The sequence below is a fragment of the Rhinopithecus roxellana genome, chromosome 12 (assembly GCF_007565055.1).
Source record: "Rhinopithecus roxellana isolate Shanxi Qingling chromosome 12, ASM756505v1, whole genome shotgun sequence".
Taxonomy (NCBI): Eukaryota; Metazoa; Chordata; class Mammalia; order Primates; family Cercopithecidae; genus Rhinopithecus; species Rhinopithecus roxellana.
In genome coordinates, this window is record NC_044560.1 from 124,078,183 (window position 1) to 124,099,601 (window position 21,419).

General features: G+C 44.2%; 1 protein-coding gene across 1 annotated transcript in view; it reads left to right on the forward strand.

Moving 5' to 3' along the window:
- Positions 1-668: 668 nt before the first annotated feature.
- CMPK1 (cytidine/uridine monophosphate kinase 1) overlaps positions 669-21,419 on the forward strand; it is a 43,815-nt gene continuing 23,064 nt past the window's right edge. The window contains exon 1 of the mRNA XM_010356880.2: positions 669-995. Within this exon, the coding sequence (XP_010355182.1) occupies positions 825-995 (171 nt within the window). The 5' untranslated portion in view covers positions 669-824. The remainder of the gene's footprint in view (positions 996-21,419) is intronic.

Here is a 21,419-nt window from a genome sequence, read left to right on the forward strand (position 1 = left end):
AGTCTCACTTTCACCTAGTGCAGTGGTGCGATCACAGGCACGGGTCACGGAGCCCGGCTTTTAACTTTTTGGTCGAGGCAGGGTCTCGTCATTTTGTCCAGGCTGGTTTCGAACTCCTGGGCTCGAGCGATCCTCCTGCCTCAGCCTCCCAAAGTGCTGGGATTACAGGAGTGAGCCACCGCGCCCAGCCAGGCCTTCCTTCAGCTGCTCTAACATGCGAAGCCAACTTAGATTTTTTGCACATGCTTTTCTCTGTGGGACAGTCTATCCTGGTGTTTGCCTGGTTTCGCTCTTTTCTATCCTTTTGTCTTGGCTTGAATGTCACCTCTTCTGAAGCCTTCTCTGGCGACCCTGGCCATCTTATGTCCTACTTGTTATTTCTTCAAAATCGTACTGCCGTTTGTATGTACTGGTGTTCACTCATTCACACTGGCTACCTCCGCGTACCTCACTGGCTGGAATGGAAACTCCTTGCGAGCAGAGACAATGGGTTTTGCTCTCCCGCGGATCACGTCCCAGCCTCCGGGTCAGCAACAGACACTTGGGGGCGCAGGATAAAATATCTGCGGTCAGAAAGCGCTAATAATCACCTAAGGGGTGGAGGAAAGCTGGCGCGAACTGCAAGAGTGTCTCCGAGACGCAGCAGCCGCGCGAAGCTCCTCCCCTTCCGACCGCGCCGCGGACGCCTGGGCGGCCACGGGCGGCGGGGCCGCGGCGGGCGCCGGCTCAGCCCGCCCCTTTCTCCCACCGCCGCCCCTCCCCGCCCCGCCCCGCGCCTCGCCGGCCGCTGTCAGCTCCCTCAGCGTCCGGCCGAGGAGCCGTGTATGCTGAGCCGCTGCCGCAGCCGACTGCTCCACGTCCTGGGCCTTAGCTTCCTGCTGCAGACCCGCCAGCCGATTCTCTTCTGCCCTCCCCGTCTCATGAAGCCGCTGGTAGTGTTCGTCCTCGGCGGCCCCGGCGCCGGCAAGGGGACCCAGTGCGCCCGCATCGTCGAGGTGAGGCTCGGGCAGCCGGCGGGCTCCTTGGGGCTTGACGCGACGCGGGCCGGCCTGTCCCGCCGCCCCTGGTCCGCCCCCCCGGAGTCGCCGGGCCGCAGACTACGAGTCCCGGCGGCCACCGCGCTGCCCGCGTGGCGGTGGCCGAGGGCCGCCGGCGCGCGGCATGCCGGGACTCGTAGTCCGCGCCCGCCAGCCTTGGGGGGCGCCGTTCGGGGTCGCTTTGTTCCTGCGCCCCTTCTTTTTTTACATTTTGGGGACCAGATTCGTCTCTAGAGTGGGCTGGGAGAGGGATCCCGGAGGCCAACCTTTGGGGGTCCCCCAGCGCGCAGAGGTTAGCACGTAGCTGATTGTGTGGTGAGTTAAAGCAGCAGGAGCGCGGATTTGGGTTAGAGGCCGTGTGCGCCCGCAGTTGCCGGAAGGGGAGACCTATTTTTCTTCTCCGTGCCTTCCTTCTGGTTCTCTAAACTCCGCACTGTCACCTAACCTGTCTTTACCGTAGAAAGGAGCCCCGTGGGGCGAGGTGTTATTTTAGGCGTGCTGTGGGCTGCGGCTGGCGATCTCGAGCCCAGTCCCCGCAAGCTTTAGGGCGGGGCCAGCCCTGAGGCTGGGCCCGGGACGGGGATGGGGAAAGCCGAGAGTGCAGTTCTGAGATCAAGCTTAAACCTTTGGCCCTGCTGCCAGCTCACGCTCGGCCCTCGGTCACTTCCTCTCTCCCAGCCTCATTTAGCCCTTGTAATACAGTAAAAAGAGTCTCTGAACCCAGATTTTCTCAGGATATAAAACACCTGCCAACTGTAAAATCCTGTTACTTTTTTTTCTTTTGCTTTAAGACAGGTTACCAGTTCAATTCTTTTAACAATTTTTGGGCCTGATATATGGTTGGTTAGCTGCACTGACACTTGTGAAAAAAAAAGCCTTCGTGGACAATCTGGGGAATGCTTGGAAAAGAAGGAAAACAACATATCTAGGAACAGAAGAGGCGACCATTGGTGGCCTCTAGTGAAATCGCCCTGAAACTCTGTAACCAGCAAAAGTTTTTTTGACCTAGAACTTCTAATTTTCTCCTCTTCTAGGATATGGCCAATATTAGCATTGGGCTTTTGCTTCTCTCCTTATATGTTCATAACAATCAACTCCTGTCCTGTATTTTATTCCCTAAATAGCATCCAGAGAAAGTTAGATGAGTTCAACAAGTCATTGTGTGTTGTACAGATGTATTTATAAATATTGATCATTTTGCCGGGCGCGGTGACTCACTCTTGTAATCCCAGCACTTTGGGAGGCCGAGGCTGGCGGATCACGAGGTCAGGAGTTCGAGACCAGCCTGGCTAACATGGCGAAACCTCATCTCTACTAAAACTACAAAAATTAGCCTGGCGTGGTGGCAGGCGCGTGTAATCCCAACTACTCCTTAGGCTGAGGCAGGAGAATCGCTTGAAACCGGAAGGCGGAGGTTGCAGTAAGCAGAGATGGGGCCACTGAACTCCAATCTGGGCGACAAAGCGAAACTCCGTCTCAAAAAAAAAAAATTGATCATTTTTAGGTGTCAAAGTGGAACTAGTCCAACTAAAAAAATACATAACATTTACATCCTCTTTAAAAGAATTTTGTTTGTTCTCTTTACTTTCTTTTGTTGTTTTTTCTGTTTTGTTTTGTTTTTGTTTTTGAGACAGAGTCTCACCCTGTCACCAGGCTGGAGTGCAGTAGTGAGATCTCGGCTCACTGCCACTTCCGCCTCCCAGGTTCAAGTGATTTTCCTGCCTCAGCCTCCTGAGTAGCTGGGATTACAGGCACAGCCACCATGCTCTGCTAATATTTTTTTTGCATTTTTAGTAGAGACAAGGTTTCACCATGTTGGTCAGGTTAGTCTCGAACTCCTGACCTCAGGTGATCCACCCACCTCGGTCTCCCAAAGTGCTGGGATTACAGGCTTGAACCACCATGCCCGGCCTTGTCAGTTGTCTTTTAAAAAGTAAAGAGCCTGGCCACTGCACTCCAGCCTGGGCGACAGAGTGAGACTCCGTCTTAGAAATAAATAAATAAAAGAAGTGAAAAATGGGAGTGATTTCAAATTTTTGTTTAATATATGTGATCTCTCTTAAATAGCATGATACGGGAAGGGGCAAAGACTTTAGCATCAACGAGGTATGGGTTCAAACCCTGACTCTGCCATTTACTGTTTCACTAGGCCCAGAGATATTGTTACCTTTAGTTTGAGTTCCTCTGTGAAAAGGGAAAAAATAGAAATGCCTATTTTGTGTGGTATTTGTGAATATTAAATGAGGTAAAATATCTGGCACACAGAGACAGATGCAAATTTTTTTTTCTCCATTAAACTTCTGATCTTATTACCTCCACTTTAAACTTCCTGATGTTATTATATTGGTTATTTTTATTGGTGGGTTTTGTTGTTGTTGTTTGTTTTGAGATCGAGTCTCTCTCTGTCACCCAGGCCGGAGTGCAGTGGCGCCATCTTGACCCACTCCAACCTCTGCCTCCTGGGCTCAAACCATCCTCTCACCTCAGTCTCCCTAGTAGCTGGGATGACAAGTGTGCACCACCACTCTCTGCTAACTTTTTTTTTTAGGGTTTTGTAGAAACGAGGTCTCACTATATTGCCCAGGCCGGTCTTGAACTCCCGGACTCAAGGGATCCTACTGCCTTGGCTTCTCAAAGTGTTGGCATTATAGGCATGAGCCACTATGCCTGGACTGGTTATTTTTATTGCATAGTAGTATTTTTCTTTTAAATTACTTTATGCATGTTGTATTTGAATGCATTTAAATACAGTATGCTATTTCTGAATCATAATATGCCTTTAAAATGTCTACTCATACTACTATACCGGTTAAAAAATAATCTACACATTCTGGGCCAGGCGTGGTGATTCACGCCTGTAATCTCAGCACTTTGAGAGGCTGAAGCAGGCGGATCACAAGGTCAGGAGATCGAGACCATCCTGGCTAACAAGGTGAAACCCCGTCTCTATTGAAAATACAAAAATTAGCTGGGCGTGGTGGGGGGCACCTGTAGTCCCAGCTACTCGGGAGGCTGAGGCAGGAGAATGACCTGAACCCAGGAGGCGGAACTTGCAGTGAGCCAAGATCGCACCGCTGCACTCCAGCCTGGGCGAAAGAGTGAGACTCTGTTTCAAAATAATAATAATAATAATAATCTATACATTCTACAATTATTCTTTATTCTGTTCGGTAATGGCAAATAATATTTTAAACTTGTTAATTATCAGTTACAAGATTCCATGAGGAGATATGTTCTGTAATGTGTTATATTATTAAGATTTCAACAATTATATGACCTTAAACGGTTTTCAACCGTTATCTTCTTTAATGAAAATGTCTTCTCTTGAGTCTAGTTGCCATAAACTTTATCAAGCTGTCAGTCAACTAATTCCAAATAGTTTATAATTTAGCAGTTGCTATTCTCGAGCTGGCTAGACAGACACTGGAATATCTATTGTTAGTGAAGTCAGTGGTATGTTGTTTTTTTCCTTTGTGAATCTCTTTGTTTTGACTCAATATTTTATTATACAGGCAATTATAAACTAAATTCCAAAATAATGCAATTTTTGGAGCTTTTTTCCTGTAGGGAAAAAATTATATAAATCCACGTTAAATTCTCCAGTTAATCTGGTCGAAGCTAATGTAGCTCACAGGGCACCTGAAATTGTTACTTTAGTATGTTGATTTCCAACTCAGCCTGCCATAAGTACATATTTGAGTCCTAGCTACAGAATCTTAGGATATTCAGTTAACAGGAAGAGAAGAAAAAGAGAAAACCAAAAACCCTTAGGATATCTTGCTCTCTAAGGCACTGAAATTAGTGAAGTGGGTGTTGTTAGAGGGAATCTGGTATTTTTTCTCTGGAGGTGACTTCTGCTCTGCAGATTGCTGCTGGAGACCTAGAGAAGGTAAAGGCAAGTCTGATACAGTATCTTCTGAAAGTGTTCTGTACTGGGAAGGAAAGATTGGAAAGAGGTTTTGGGATTGATTTTGCACATTTATTTGTACTGATATTTTTCAGTTTTGCCTGCCTGCCTGCCTGCCTGCCTGCCTGCCTGCCTGCCTGCCTTCCTTCCTTCCTTCCTTCCTTCCTTCCTTCCTTCCCTCCCTCCCTCCCTCCCTCCCGTTCTTTCTTTTTCCTTCTTTTTCACCAAATACCCAGACTTGAAGGAGAATTTATTTTCTGATTGTTTGTAAATCTGTATCCTCTAATACCTAATTTGTTTTTGAAAGTGAGCTATTTTCTAAATCAATGTGATACTTAGAGTTAAGTTTCCAGAGTGGAATTATTGTGCAGTAATTTATTTATAAAATCATGATGGGAATACTGTGTTATTCTTGAATTTTTAAAATTAAGCTTTATTTATATTTGTTGTTTTGGCCCAAATGAAATTACGTCAATGTAACCTAAATTTATATTTGAAAATAACCACAATTTTACATGCATTAGTTGGAAGAAATATTTAAACTTCTCTTTTAAAGATTGTGAACATTTTGCTTACATAAACAAATTATGACTAAAGCTTATAACCATGCCAAATGACTTTCTGTGGCGCCCAGAAAATTTTTTTTTTTTTTAAGAGAGGTTCTCACTCTGTTGCCCAGACTGAAGTACAGTGGTGTGACCCCGGCTCACTGTAACCTCTGCCTCCTAGGTTCAAGAGATTCTCCTGCCTCAGCCTCCAGAGTAGCTGGGACTACAGACACATGCCACCATGCCCAGCTAATTTTTGTATTTTTAGTAGAGATGGGGTTTCGCCATGTTGGCCAGGCTGGCCTCGATCTTCTGACCTCAGGTGATCCACCTGCCTCAGCTTCCTAAAGTGCTGAGATTACAGGCAGGAGCCGTTGTGCCTGGCCTCACCTAGAAAGCATTTTATCATCTGTATCAACTTCCTCTAAGGCCTGTGTGGATAACTCTTAACTTTTCCTGGCCATCCTACTTACTGCACTTAGAAAAAGTTTTGGATGATAATTGACTTTAAGCATATATAAATCAGAAACTTGATTTCATTTATCTTTGTGTCCCCAGTGTTGAACATTGTGCCTGACACATAGTAACTGCCTATTAAGCACTTACTGAATTATAAGTTGAATAGATTGAATTCATAGAGTGTATTGTTTGTCCTGAAGATGTAAAATTTTAAAAAATTTGATCCCCAGAGGGCGCTCCAGTGGCAGTTGGCTCTCCCATTTTCAGAACCAGAAGTGTTCGAATGTCTTCCTCTGATTTTTTTTTCTTTCTTCCTTTTCTTTTTCTTTTTTTCTTTCTTTTCTTTTTTTTTTTAGACGGAGCGTTACTCTGTCGCCTAGACTGGAGTGCAGTGGCGTGATCTCGGCTCACTGCAACCTCCGCCTCCTGGGTTCAAGCGATTCTCCTGCCTCAGCCTCCTGAGTAGCAGGAATTACAGGCGCCCACCACAATGCCCGGATAATTTTTGTATTTTTAGTAGAGATGGGGTTTCACCATAATGGCCAGGCTGGTCTCAAACTCCTGACCTCAGGTAATCTGCCTACCTCGGCCTCCCAAAGTGCTGGGATTACAAGCGTGAGCCAATGCACCTGGCTGATTTCCTTCTTTCTTTCCTCCCTCCCTCCCTCCCTCCCTCCCTCTTTCCCTCCTTCCCTCCTTCCCTCCTTCCCTCCTTCCCTCCTTCCCTCCTTCCCTCCTTCCCTCCTTCCCTCCTTCCCTCCTTCCTTCCTTCCTTCCTTCCTTCCTTCCTTCCTTCCTTCTTATTTATTTGTTTGCAACTAGCTCTCCCTCTGTTGCCCAGGCTGCAGTGCAGTGGCACAATCGTGGCCCATTCTCACTGCAGCCTCAACCTCCCAGGCTCAACTGATCTCTCCACCTCAGCCTCCCAAGTTACTAGATCTACAGGTGCATGCCACCATGTCTAGCTAATTTTTTTTTATTTTGTAGAGATGGGGTCTCCCTATGTTGCACAGGCTAGTCTCAAACTCCTGGGTTCAAACGATCCTCCCACCTCAGTCTGCAAAGTACTGGGATTGCAGACATGAGCCACCGTACCCAGCCTGTTTTCCTCATATTTCTCATGTATCACTTTTGTTTACTCTCAATGAATGAATAAATGATATGGTTGTGAAAATCTGCTGAGATTTCCAAGCTCCTCATTACAAATTCTCAAACAGAGCAGCATTTAGAAGAAACTAGTAGATAGGAAAATCCACTGGATATTAAGGTCCAGTGTTTAAGAATAGGCTTCTTTCCTTTTGGTGGAATAATAATTTTTTTTCTTTTGAGGCAGCGTTTCACTCGCTCTTGTTGCCCGGGCTAGAGTGCAGTGGCACGATCTTGGCTCACCTCAACCTCCACCTCCTGGGTTCAAGCGGTTCTCCTGCCTCAGCCTCCTGAGTAGTTGGGGTACAGGCATGTGCCACCATGCCTGGCTAATTTTTTATTTTTAGTAGAAACGGGGTTTCTCCATGTTGGTCAGGCTGGTCTCGAACTCCTGACCTCAGATGATCCGCCTTCCTCAGCCTCCCAAAGTGTTGGGATTACAGACGTGAGCCACTGTGCCCAGCAAATTTTTTCTTTTTCAAGAAAGTTTATCTGTAAAAGAGGTGGTCCACGGAATACTTGACTCTTCAGAAGCACCACTGTTTCATTAAGGGTGCTTGTGACATGGGATTTTTGTTAAGAACTTGGAGGAGGGGAGAAGATCTTCAGATTATTTACTGCCCTTAATTTTGAAAACTTTTGTTTTTTGCCTTTCCATTTTAAGTTATAAGAGTAATACATGCCCACTGGGAAAAGTTACATCTTTTCTAATTCTGAGGTCACCAGTAGTAACTGCTTCTTATGAACTGCCTCCCCATCTCTTTCTCAATGTTCTTGTGAACAAAATGCAAATATTTATATTTTTTACCTTCAAGTGAGATTATTGTATTTTTTGCTGACTGTATCATGGATATCCTTTCAGTTCTTTACCTATAGATTTAATTCCTTTGTGTTTTTGTTTGTTTGTTTTTTTGAGACAGAGGCTCACTCAGTCTGTCACCCAGGCTAGAGAACCTTGGCACGATCTTGTCTCACTGCAACCTCTGTCTTCCAGGTTCAAGAGATTCTCTTGCCTCAGCTTCCCAAGTAGCTGAGATTACAGGTGTGTGCTACTACACCTGGCTAATTTTTGTGTTTTTAGTAGTGACAGTGTTTTATTAGGTATTTCTTTATAGCAGTGTGAGGATGGACTAATACAGTCTACTTTAAGATTTTTATTTTTATATATTATTATTCATTTATTTATTTAGATAGAGCCTTGCTGTGTTGCCCGGGTTGGTGTGCACTGGTGTGATCTCAGCTCACTGCAACCTTGGCCTCCCAGGTTCAAGCAATTCTAATGCCTCAGCTTCCCGAGTAGCTGGGATTACGCCCAGCTAATTTTTTTGTATTTTTAGTAGAGACAGGGTTTCATCGTGTTAGCCAGGATGGTCTTGATCTCCTGACCTCGTGATCCACACCTCAGTCTCCCAAAGTGCTGGGATTACAGGTGTGAACAACTGATCCTGGCCAATTTTTATTTTTTTGGGACAGTCCCCCAGGCTGGAGTATAGTGGCTCCATCACCATTTACTGCAGCCACTTGGCTCAAGCAATCCTCCTGCCTTATCCTTCAGAGTAGCTGGGATTACAGGCTCACACCACCAGACCTGGCTAATTATTTTTTATTTTATTTTATTTTATTTTTTATTTATTATTTTTTTGAGACGGAGTCTCGCTCTGTCTCCCAGGCTGGACTGCAGTGGCCAGATATCAGCTCACTGCAAGCTCCGCCTCCCGGGTTTATGCCATTCTCCTGCCTCAGCCTCCCGAGTAGCTGGGACTATAGGCACCCGCCACCTTGCCCAGCTAGTTTTTTGTATTTTTTAGTAGAGACGGGGTTTCACCGTGTTAGTCAGGATGGTCTTGATCTCCTGACCTCGTGATCTGCCCGTCTCGGCCTCCCAAAGTGCTGGGATTACAGGCTTGAGCCACCGCGCCCGGCCTATTTTATTTTTTTGAGATGGAGTCTTGCTCTGCCACCCAGGCTAGAGTGCAGTGGTGTGATCTTGGCTCACTGCAACCTCCGCCTCCCGGGTTTAAGCGATTCTCCTGTCTCAGCCTCCCAAGTAGCTGGGATAATATTAGCACCCACCACCACACCTGGCTAATTTTTGTATTTTTAGTAGAGACAGGGTTTCACCATGTTGGCCAGGCTGGTCTTGAACTCTTGACCTCAGGTGATCTGCCCACCTCGACCTCCCAATTAGCCTGGCCTAGCTAATTATTTTTTGTAAAGACGAGGTCTCACTGTGTTGCCCAGGCTGGTACTCACTCAACTGCTTCAAATAGTAATCTCTTCCAGAAACACCCTCACAGATGATAATGTTTACCAGCTATCTGGGTATCCCTTAATCCAGTCCAGTTGGCACCAAAAATTAACCATCACAAACATTATAGTTATTATATTTCTATCAAAAGTATATGAATATCAGCTTGGATGATTATTTTAATTTTTACAAATTTGTTAATCTGTTTTCTAAGGTTTTTGAGAATAAATTCCTTTATTTTTTCCTGTTCTTTCTTTTTTTTTTTTTTTTTTGAGACAGGATCTCACTGTGTTGCCCAGGCTGGAGTGCAGTGGTACCATATCGGCTCACTGCAGCCGCCGCCTCCCAGGTTCAAGAGATTCTCCTGCCTCAGCCTCCCAAGTAGCTGGGATTACTGGCACTTACCACCATGCCCAGCTAATTTTTGTATTTTTAGTAGAGACAGGGTTTCACCATATTGGTCAGGTTGGTCTCGAACTCCTGGCTTTGTGATTCACCCGCCTGAGCCTCTCAAAGTGCTAGGATTACAGGCATGAGCCACTGTGCGTGGCAATTCTTTTTTTAAAGTGAAATGGCATAATTACCTGTGTGTATGTTTTTTTTTTTTTTTTGAGACAGAGTCTCGCTCTGTCACCCAGGCTGGAGTGCAATGTCGTGATCTCGGCCCACTACAACCTCCGCCTCCCGGATTCAGAAGATTCCTGTGCCTCCACTTCCCAAGTAGCTGAGATTACAGGCGTGTGCCACCACACCCGGTTAATTTTTGTATTTTTAGTAGAGATGGGGTTTCACCATGTTGGCCAGGCTGGTCTTGAACTCCAGACCTCAAGTGATCCGCCTGCCTCGGCCTTCCAAAGTGCTGGGATTACAGGTGTGAGCCACCATGCCCGATCCTGTGTATATTTTTAAAAAATATTTTCCTGGCGTGGCACGGTGGCTAATGCCTGTAATCCCAGCACTTTGGGAGGCCAAGGCGGGTGGATCAGGAGGCTGTAATCCCAGCTACTCTGGAGGCTGAGGCAGGAAAATCGCTTGAACCTGGGAGGAGGATGTTGTAGTGAGCTGAGACCACACGCCATTGCACTCCAGCCTGGGCAACAGTGAGACTCCGTCTCAAAGTAAAAAGTATATATATATATATATATATATATGTATATACACACATACATACATACATACATATAAACTTCCCTGTACTTGTCATTTATTCAGAAAACATTTTTTTGAGAGCCAGGCACTGTGATATTGGTTGTTGAACTGAGTAAGAAGGCACAGATTGACCAGTTGCAGTGGCTCATGCCTGTAATCCCAGCACTTTGGGAAGCCACGGTGCAAGAATCACTTGAGCCAAGGAGTTCAAGACCAGCCTGGGAAACATATGAAAAGCCCATCTCTACAAAAAATTAGCAGGCCTGGTGGTGCGTGCCTGTGGTCCCAGGTACTTGGGAGGCTTAGGTGGGAGAATCACCTGAGCATGAGAAGTCAAGGCTGCAATAAGTCATGATCATGCCACGGTGCTTCAGCCTGGGCATGACCATGTCTTAAAAAAAAAAAAAAAGACGATAGACCCTGCTGCCAAAAGTTTACAATGTAGTGAGGAAACAAGGAAATTAATTGGTAATGGCTACAGGATAGAATGATAAATCCTATGATATAAATATACCAAATATACCATTTAGGTAAGGGAGGGGACATCTAAATTTCAGTTTAATGAGTCAGGGAGGGCTTCCCAGAGGAGGTGATGTGTATGAGCTCAATTTTGAAGGACAGTGGGAAAGAAGCAGCTGGGAGATGGAAAACGCTCAAAGCAGTTATCCTTGTATAGGGTTACTGGAGGATTTAATTCTGAGTAAAGTGTGAGAGAGTAAACTGACATAAGTGAGGCTGACACAAAAAACACTCCCTTGAATGCAAACAGATATGAAAGAACTTTGCAGATATTAAAGTTTAACTGTAATTTTTTTTTCCTTTTCTTTTCTTTTTTTTTTTTTTTTTTGAGATGGAGTCTCACTCTGTCATCTAGGCTGGAGTGCAGTGGCACAGTCACGGTTCACTGCAACCTCCACTCCCTGGGTTCAAGCGATTCTCCTGCCTCAGCCTCCTGAGTAGCTGAGATTACAGGTGCCCACCACCACACCTGGCTAATTTTTGTATTTTTAGTAGAGATGGGGTTTTACCATGTTGGCCAGTCTGGTCTCAAACTCCTGACCTCAGGTGATCTGCCTGCCTCGGCCTCCCAAAGTGCTGGGATAACAGGCGTGAGCCACCACGCCTGGCCTTCATTCTACTACATGGTTTTTGAAATGCCTAGTCATCCTTTAGATCTTAGCTTAAAGACTCCCAAATGGTCTCAGTTTATGATGCCCTTAGTGTCTCAGTTTTTTGTTTTTGTTTTTTTTTTTTTTCATAAAAACCCTAGTGCAAAAAGAAATACCTAACAGCTATATTAAGTAAGTAATGAGTTCCAAACAATACTTAGTAAGTATTTTTTAACAAATAAGTAGCTGTTTGAAGAAATGATACATAGAAATTAGGAGGAAAAAAATAGCAATTTCATTTCATTTTTTTTTTTCTTTTGAGGTGGAGTTTTGCTCTTGTCGCCCAAGCTAGACTGCAATGGCGTGATCTTGGCTCACTGCAACCTCCACCTCCCGGGTTCAAGCAATTCTCCTGCCTCAGCCTCCTAAGTAGCTGGGATTACAGGCATGTGCCACCATGCCGGCTAATTTTGTATTTTTAGTAGAAATGGGGATTCACCATGTTGGTCAGGCTGTTCTCAAACTCCTGACCTCAGGCGATCTGCCCACCTTGGCCTCCCAAAGTGCTGGGATTAGAGGTGTGGAGGTGTGAGCCACCACACCCGGCCTTTTTTTTTTGAGACAGAGTCTCACTGTGTCGCCCAGGCTGGAGCGCAGTGGCGCCATCTTGGCTCACTGCACCCTCCGCCTCCTGGGTTCAAACGATTCTGCCTCAGCCTCCGGAGTAGGTGGGACTACAGGTGCCCACCACCACGCCTGGCTAATTTTTGTATTATTAGTAAAGATGGGGTTTCACCATGTTGGCCAGGCTGGTCTGGAATTCCTGACCTTGTGATCTGCCAGCCTCGGCCTCCCAAAGTGCTGGGATTACAGATATGAGCCACTGCGTCCGGCCTAATTTCATTCTTAAGTAACCACACTTACTAATGAAATGTATATGCCTGTTGGGCACTGTTTCTCATACATTGGAATCAGATTGGACACTTCCACCTGCATTTCTTACTAATTTTCTTTCTTTCTCTCTCCCTGTCTCTTTTCTTTCTCTTTTTTTTTTTGAGTTGGAGTCTCACTCTGGCACCTAGGCTTAAGTGCAGTGGCACTATCTCAGCTCACTGCAACCTCCATCTCCTGGGTTCAAGTGATTCTCCTGCCTCATCCTCCCAAGTAACTGGTGCTACAGGTGCACACCACCATGCCCAGCTACTTTTTATATTTTTAGTAGAGACAGAGTTTTGCCATGTTGGCCAGGCTGCTCTCGAACCTCAGACCTCAGGTGATCTGCCTGCCTTGGTCTCCCAAAATGCTGGGATTACAGGTATGAGCCACCGTGCCAGGCCCCTGTTTGTTTGCCTCCCCCTCCTCTCCCCTCCCCTCTCCTCCCCTCACCTGCCCTTTCCCTCCCCAAGTGATTCTCCTGCCTCAGCCTCCCAAACAACTGGGATTACAGGCGCCTGCCACCATACCCGGCTAATATTTATATTTTTAGTAGAGACGGGTTTCACCACGTTGGCCAGGCTGGTCTTGAACTCCTGACCTTAGATGATCCACCTGCCTCAGCCTCCCAAATTCTTGGAATTATAGGCATGAGCCACTATGCCCAGCCTATTTTTTTTTTATTTTCTTTCTTTCCTTTCCTCCTTCCCTTCCTCCCTCCCTCTCTTCCTCCCTCCCTCCCTTCCTCCTTCCCTCCCTCCCTCCCTACTTCCCTCCCTCCTTCCCTTCCTCCTTTCCTTCTTTCCTTTTTTCCTTCGTTCCATTCATTCATTCTCTCATTCATTCGCTCTGTTGCCCAGGCTGGAGTGCAGTGGCACAATCATAGCTCATTGCAGCCGCCAACTCCTGGAGTCAGGCAATCCTCCCACCTCAGCCTCATGAGTAGCTGGGACTACAGGCACATCGCACCATACCTCTCTAATGTTTAAAATTTTTGTAGATGTCTCATTATGTTGCCCAGGCTGGTCTTGAACTCCTGGCCTCAAGCAGTCCTCCTGTCTCGGCCTCCCCAAATGCTGAGATTACAGGCATGAGCTGCTGTGCCTGTCCTACATTAATTTTCCTGTGGTACTTGTTTTTATGACAGCAACAACCCATAAAAGAATCAACCTCACAAAGATATGATGTCTTTGAAAGGAATGTACTATGATCTTTTTGTTGTTGTTGTTTTTGGTTTTTGTTGTTGTTGAGACAGAGTCTCACTCTGTCATCCAGGCTGGAGTGCAGTGGTGCAATCTCAGCTCACTGCAACCTCCATCTCCCAGGTTCAAGCAATTCTCCTGCCTCAGCCTCTCGAGTAGCTAGGACTACAGGCATGCGCCATCACCATTCCTGGCTAATTTTTGGATTATTAGTAGAGACAGCGTTTTACCATGTTGGCCAGGGTGGTCTTGAGCACCTGACCTCAAGTGATCTGGCTGTCTCAGCCTCCCACAGTCCTGGGATTACAGGTGTGAGCCATCGTGCCCGGTCTGTGATCTTAAGTTGAAAATTAACTGTCTTGAGCTGATAGTTCACATAGTGTCACATTGACTATTGCTGTGTTTCCCTTAAAAAATTAAACCCAGGGCACTATTGTGAATCTGCTGTACCACATTCCAGTTTAGATGCTAATGCAAAAGGATTGTAATCACTGAAGTCCTCCAAAAGTCACATAGGAGTGCAGTATTTTAATGGGTAGCTTTCTGAATTGAAATCCAGAGGATTAGAGAAATCAATCTAGTAGTGGGACTTTTTGTCCAGGTTACAGAGAGAAAGGGTGGGGACTCTGCTGGGAGTATGGAGACAGCACATATATTTTGATGTCTTATTTTTTGTGTCATGTTGGCCTAGTCACACTGATTCTTACTACCTTAAAGCTAATACTTTTAGCCCAATTGCTATATGAAAATGTGTTTGCTCTTACATTTTAGTTGCTTTAACCTGACAAATTAAGAACATTTTTACAGACTAAACATGTGATAAGAGCATTTAGAACTTTAATAGGGAACAGGTGTAACAGACATACTGTTAGTTGACAGTTTTATGCTGCCTGGTGCGTAAAGTTAACAGACCATCACTTTGGTAAAGGAAAAAGCAGGAGTTGTTATTTACTAGTCTCAGAGGCCTTTACTTTGAGGGACTGGGTCCCGTGAAACATGTTCTTCCATACCTGGTTTCCGTCAGTCTTCTCCAGAAGACCTATAAGCTGGTTCCATTCTCCATTGGAATGTATCCTATATCAACAAGCAATTGAATATGCCTAATTTGGGACTACACAAAAGTCTGTTTCCGTATCCATTTTCTGTTTGGAGCTTCCAGAATGTGTTAGTCATTGATTGGTGTTGGAAAATGTTACATGTTTAATTTAACACACAAGCTTTACCTGTATAATTATATATGATTTAGGTAGGTCATAACATGAATTTTCGTTTGTTTGTTTGAGACGGAGTCTTGCTTTGTTGCCCAGGCTGGAGTTCAGTGGCACGATCTCAGCTCACTGCAACCTCCGCCTCCCAGGTTCAAGTGATTCTGCCTCAGCCTCCCAAGTAGCTGGGACTACAGGCGCATGCCACCACGCCCGGCTAAATTTTTGTATTTTTAGTAGATAAGGAGTTTCACTGTGTTAGCCAGGGTGGTCTCCATCTCCTGACCTTATGATCCACCTGCCTCGACCTCCCAAACTGCTGGGATTATAGGCGTGAGCCACTGCACCCAGCCCATAATGTTTTTAAGCTTCCTCCATGTTAGCATGTATCAGAACTTCTTTCCTTTTTATGGCTGAATAATGTTCCATTATATGTATGCAGCACATTGTGCTTAACCATTCAACTGCTGATGGACACTTAGGTTGTTTCCACCTTTGGTTACTGTGAATAATGCTGCAGTGAACATTGGTGTACAAGTATCTGTTTGTGTCTGTTTTCAGTTCTTTGGGATGTACATAGAAATGGAATTGCTGAGTCACGTGGTAATTCTGTGTTTAACTTGTTAAGGAACCACTAAGTTATTTTCCACAGCTGCACCATTTTACATACCCACCAGCAGTGTACAAAGATTCCAGTTTCTCCACATCTTCATCAATGCTTATTTTTTTGTTTTGGTTGTTGTTTTTTAAATTATAGCCATTCTAGTAGGTATGAAGGACTTTTTTTTTCCCTCAGAATAGTGCATTTAAAAAATTGTCTTTGGCCGGGTGCGGTGGCTTACACCTGTAATCCCAGCACTTTGGGAGGCCTAGGCAGGTGGATCATTTGAGGTCAGGAGTTGATGACCAGCCTGACCAATATGGTGAAACCCCGTCTTTACTAAAAATACAAAAAATTAGCTGGGCATGGTGTTGCACGCCTGTAATCCCAGCTACTAGAGAGGCTGAGGCAGGAGAGTCACTTGAACCCGGAAGGCGGAGGTTGCAGTGAACTGAGATTGCACCACTGCACTCCAGCCTGGGCAACAGAATGAGATTTCATCTCAAAAAAGTAAATAAATAAAAATAAAACATCGTCTTTTAATTGGGTTATATATCTTATCAAGCTGTAAGAGTTTATATATTTTAAAGATAAGTCCTTTATCCAGATATATGATTTACAAATATTTTCTCCCATCCTATGGATTGTCTTTTATTTTCTTGGTAGTGTCCTTTAAAATATTTTAAATTTTGAGGAGATCTTATATCTTGTACAAGAGAACAGATAGTATGCTTTCTTTTTTTTTTTTTTTTTGGTTGAGACGGAGTCTCACTCTGTCGCCCGGGCTGGAGTGCAGTGGCCGGATCTCAGCTCACTGCAAGCTCCGCCTCCCGGGTTCACGCCATTCTCCTGCCTCAGCCTCCCGAGTAGCTGGGACTACAGGCGCCCGCCACCGCGCCCGTCTAGTTTTTTTTTTTGTATTTTTTAGTAGAGAGGGGGTTTCACCGTGTTAGCCAGGATGGTCTCGATCTCCTGACCTCGTGATCCGCCCGTCTCGGCCTCCCAAAGTGCTGGGATTACAGGCTTGAGCCACCGCACCCGGCCAGATAGTATGCTTTCTATTGCCTATGGTGTAGAGATTAAAAAGGCTGATAAGCTAGTCCAAAACTACAAAAATAAAGATGTAACTGGTATCTATATAGTGCCACGAGTTGGGAGTGGAAAAGGGGGTAGCAGTAAATGGAAAGGAAGGTGGGGAGGGATGAGGGGGTCACAGGTTCTCATTACTTCTTTGACCAGCTCCAGAGCATAATTGAGTTCAAGTTAATTAAATCAGATTAGTGGGATGCCCATTAAGCAAAAAGTTGCCTATTTTGTAAATGGTTTTCAGTGCTTTTTCTATTGTGTAGTCGTGACAGGAAAGAAAATATGGAAAATTTTTCCATAAGATTACCACTTCTTAGGTCATTTTCCTTGATGAAGTTAGGCCCTAATCAAGAATCAAGAGGCTCATGTAGTCTGCTCTACATCATAGAAATGGGTACAGTTATTTATGGTCTTCATGAAATCCCGTGCTGGGCTGTGGTTTGATTGCAATATTGTTGAAAAATGTATATCACTAAACTGACTTTAATTTTAGATTGAGCAAAATATACTTATGAAGGTAAATTTTATACCAGAATTTTTAAAAAAATACTACTTTTTAAAGCCAAATAATGATTTTTCTCACACTTCTATTAGCACAGATTATTGGAGTAACAATGAAGGTGATTCTTTGTTATCTAAGCAGTGGCTGATTTTTTTCTAAAAAGTCAATTAAGAGAGGTTACTTGGCACAATAAAGTTCTGAAAGTGCTCCAATGGGTTATTTTGGAGACTAAGGGTAGTATGCTTATATTGTCTATGCCATAGAAGTGGCATTTCCAGAATATCTTGCTTGTAATTTTGAACTCTAATGTCTGGAGGAGAGCTTCATTGAAATATGTTTCCTTTTAAACTTTTGCTGCTATACCTTATGGAGCCTCTCAACTGAGTATGTCTCTAAATTTCCATCTGTTTCTAGGCTATAAAACTGGACTGTTTTCTGTCTCCTTCTGTAACTCTTGACTTCATGCCCATGCAGTATGTTTCTGTGTTACTATATTATACTATTTTTCTCTTTTGTTTAAGGAGTGGATCACTTTCCAGAAAAATTTTTATCTAAACACTTGAATTGATTTTTGGATTTAGAGCAGTTCACCAATATGTCTCCAGAGCTGCTATTCTCTATCATGACTTAGTTTTAAATTTTAAATAAGTTTTTGATTGTGCAGGTCCTGTTTCCCTTTTTTCTTAATATCAAATGGTGGTTTTTATATTGGGATTCTTATCCTTACCTAATGTGAGACGAGTGAATTTTATTTTGCTGTGCTCTTAGGATTTGATGTTAATAAAACATTTAAATTATCAATCTTTCCTTGTGATACTTACCTTTTTTTGTGTGAGATGGAGTCTCACTGTGTCACCTAGGCTGGAATGCTGTGGCACGATCTTGGCTCACTTCAACCTCGGCCTCCTAGGATCAAGCAATTCTCCTGCCTCAGCCTTCCAAGTAGCTGGGATTACAGGCACCCGCCCCCATGCCTGTCTAATTTTTCTATTTTTAGTAGAGACGGGGTTTCACCGTGTTGTCCAGGCTGATCTCGAATTCCTGACCTCAAGTGATTCGCTCGCCTTTGCTTCCCGAAGTGCTGGGATTACAGGCGTGAGCCACTGCGCCTGGCCTGATATTTACCTTTTAAAGAGGTATAGGTTGGGCATGGTGGCTCAGTCTTGTAATCCCAGCACTTTGGGAGACTAAGGTGGAAGGATTGCTTGAGCCCAGAGTTTGAGACCAGCCTGGACAACATGGTGAACCCCATCTCTACAAAAAATAAAAAAGTAAAAAAATTAGCCAGGCATGATGGCATGCCCGTAGTCCTAGCTACGTGGGAGGCTGAGGCAAGAGGATCACTTGAGCCCAGGAGGTAAAAGCTGCAGTGAGCTGTGATTGTGCCACTGCATTCCAGCCTGGGCAGCAGAGCAAGACCCTGCCTCAATAAATAAATAAAGATGTATGGATAGTGCATGCTGTTTTAAAACTACAATGTTAGAAGTTTTTATGTATATGTGTTTATTGTAAAAATTTCAAACAATTTTAAAGTACACAAAGTAAAAAATGAAAGTTCTCTTTAATCTCATCCTACTCTCCTTCTGTAGTCATTTGTCAGGTTTTTGTGTGCGTGCCTTTCTGGTCCTTTTTGGATGTATTTATACTCAGATATAATGCACACGTGTATGCACATACACATTGCTTATTGTTTCGTGACTTGCTTTTTTTTTTTTTTTTTTTGCTTAACAGTATAACTTGGAGAGCATTCTATATGGGCACATACAGATTGTTCCACTTCATAATGTACACAATAGTTTATTTAGCCATTCCTATATTGGTGGAAGTTTAGATTTGTTTTGGTGGACATAGACATTTGTTTACAAATGACACTGCTGTGAGCATTCATGTACATATGTCTTTGTGCACATGTGCAACAGTAGCATAACTCCTAGAAATGGAATTACTGAGTCAAAGTTTGAGCAAACTTAAACTTCGATTGAATGAACTTAAATAAATTGCCCTTTGAAAGACTGAACTGATTTATACTTCTATGAAGTATGAAGATACTGGTTTCTTTGTATTCTTACCATTGCTGAATATAACATTTTATTTTATATTAATTTTATGAACAATTAGTTTTAGAAAATTTTTACTTTTAATCCAGTGGAAAATGGAATCACATTGTCTTTTTTTTTTTTTTTAAGATGGAGTCTTTGTCACCCAGGCTGGAGTACAATGGCATGATCTCGGCTCACTGCAACCTCCGCCTGCCAGATTCAAGTGATTCTGCCACCTCAGCCTCCCAAGTAGCTGATGACAGGCACACGCCATCATGCCCAGCTAATGTTTGTATTTTTGTGGAGACGGGGTTTTGCTATGTTGGCCAGGCTGGTCTTGAACTCCTGACCTCAGGTGATCCGCCCACCTTGGCCTCACTAGCATGAACCACCATGCCCAGTGGCTCAAAGTGTTGGGTGCATGAGCCACCATGCCTGGCCTTTTTCAAAATTAATTAATTAATTTTTTTTTTTTTTTTTGAGAGGGAGTCTTGCTCTGTCACCCAGGCTGGAGTCAGTGGTGCGATCTTGGCTCACTGCAACCTCTGCCTCCCGGGTTCAAGCGATTCTTCTCCCTCAGCCTCCCAAGCAGCTGGGACTACAGGCGTGTGCCACTATGCCCAGCTAATTTTTGTATTTTTAGTGGAGACGGGGTTTTAGCATATTGGCCAGGCTGGTCTCAAACTCCTGACCTCGTAATCCACCCACTTTGGCCTCCCAAAGTGCTGGGATTACAGGTGTGAGCCATTGTGCCCGGCCTTTTTTTTTTTTTTTTTTTTTTTTTGTGGTGGAATCTCGCTCTGTTGCCCAGGCTGGAGTGTAGTGGTAATCCCAGCCTCTTAAAGTGCTGGGATTACAGACATGAGCCACAGCGCCCAGCCAGAATCTCTTCATATGCAATATATAGTATCCCATCACCTTTGTCTAGTGAAAATATTTTCCTCCAGGCTGTTACTTATTATCTGATTATACTTGTCATGCCTTTCTTTGTTCAAAAGTTTTATTATTGATGTGGTCAAACATAAATCCTAGCTGTTTTGGTTCTCGTTTAGTGCCAAGCAAGATGTCTTTTCCTGTCTCAGTTTATTTTCCTCTAGTACTGTCATAGGGTTTTTACTTGTGTGTTTTAGAACTTTAATTCACCTGGAGTTTAGTTTAGTTTTGTTTTGTTTTGTTTTTTTTTTGAGGCGGAGTCTCGCTCTGTCGCCTGGACTGGAGTACAGTGGCCGGATCTCAGCTCACTGCAAGCTCCGCCTTCCGGGTTTACGCCATTCTCCTGCCTCAGCCTCCCGAGGAGCTGGGACTACAGGCGCCCGCCACCTCGCCCGGCTAGTTTTTGTATTTTTTTTAGTAGAGACGGGGTTTCACCGTGTTAGCCAGGATGGTCTCGATCTCCTGACCTCGTGATCCGCCCGTCTCAGCCTCCCAAAGTGCTGGGATTACAGGCTTGAGCCACCGCGCCCGGCCTAGTTTTGTTATAGTGTAATGCAGAGATCTAATTTTATTTTTTCCCAGATGGATAGCCAGTTGCACAAGTATCATTTATTAAATAGTTCATTTTTCTCCACCTATTGTAGGTGCTTTTATTACTTGTTGAATTCTTATTTATACTTGGGTCTATTTCTGGACTCTCTTGAGTTTCATTGTTCTATTTGTCTATTTTTATACCAGTACCACCCTGTTTTACTTGCTGTAGTTTTATAAAATCTTATGTCACGTGGTGGGACAAGTCCTCATTTGTTGTTAATATTATTTCAGTTTTGGCCATTTACTCACATTTACTCTTTCTGAAAAGTTTGAGAATCAACTTACCAAGTTTCATTTAATACAAAAAGACAAATCCCAATCAAAGTTTGCTTGAAGTTGCCATAAGTTTATTGATTAATTTGTGGAGAACTGAATAATTACAGCATGAATTTTTCTATCTAGTAATACAGAATGCCTTCTATTTATTTATTTATTTATTTATTTGAGACAGGGTCTTGCTCTGTCACCTGGACTGAAGTGCAGTGGTGCAATCAAGGCTCCCAGCAGCCTCCACCTCCCAGGTTCAAGCAATTCTTGTGCCTCAGCCTTCTAAGTAGCTGGGATTAAAGATGTGTGTCACCATGCCAGGCTAATTCTTGTATTTTTAATAGAGATGGGGTTTCACCATGTTGGCCAGGCTGTTCTCTAACTCCTGGCCTCAAGTGATCCGCATGCCTTCACCTCCAAAAGTGCTGGGATTACAGGCATGAGCCACCGTGCC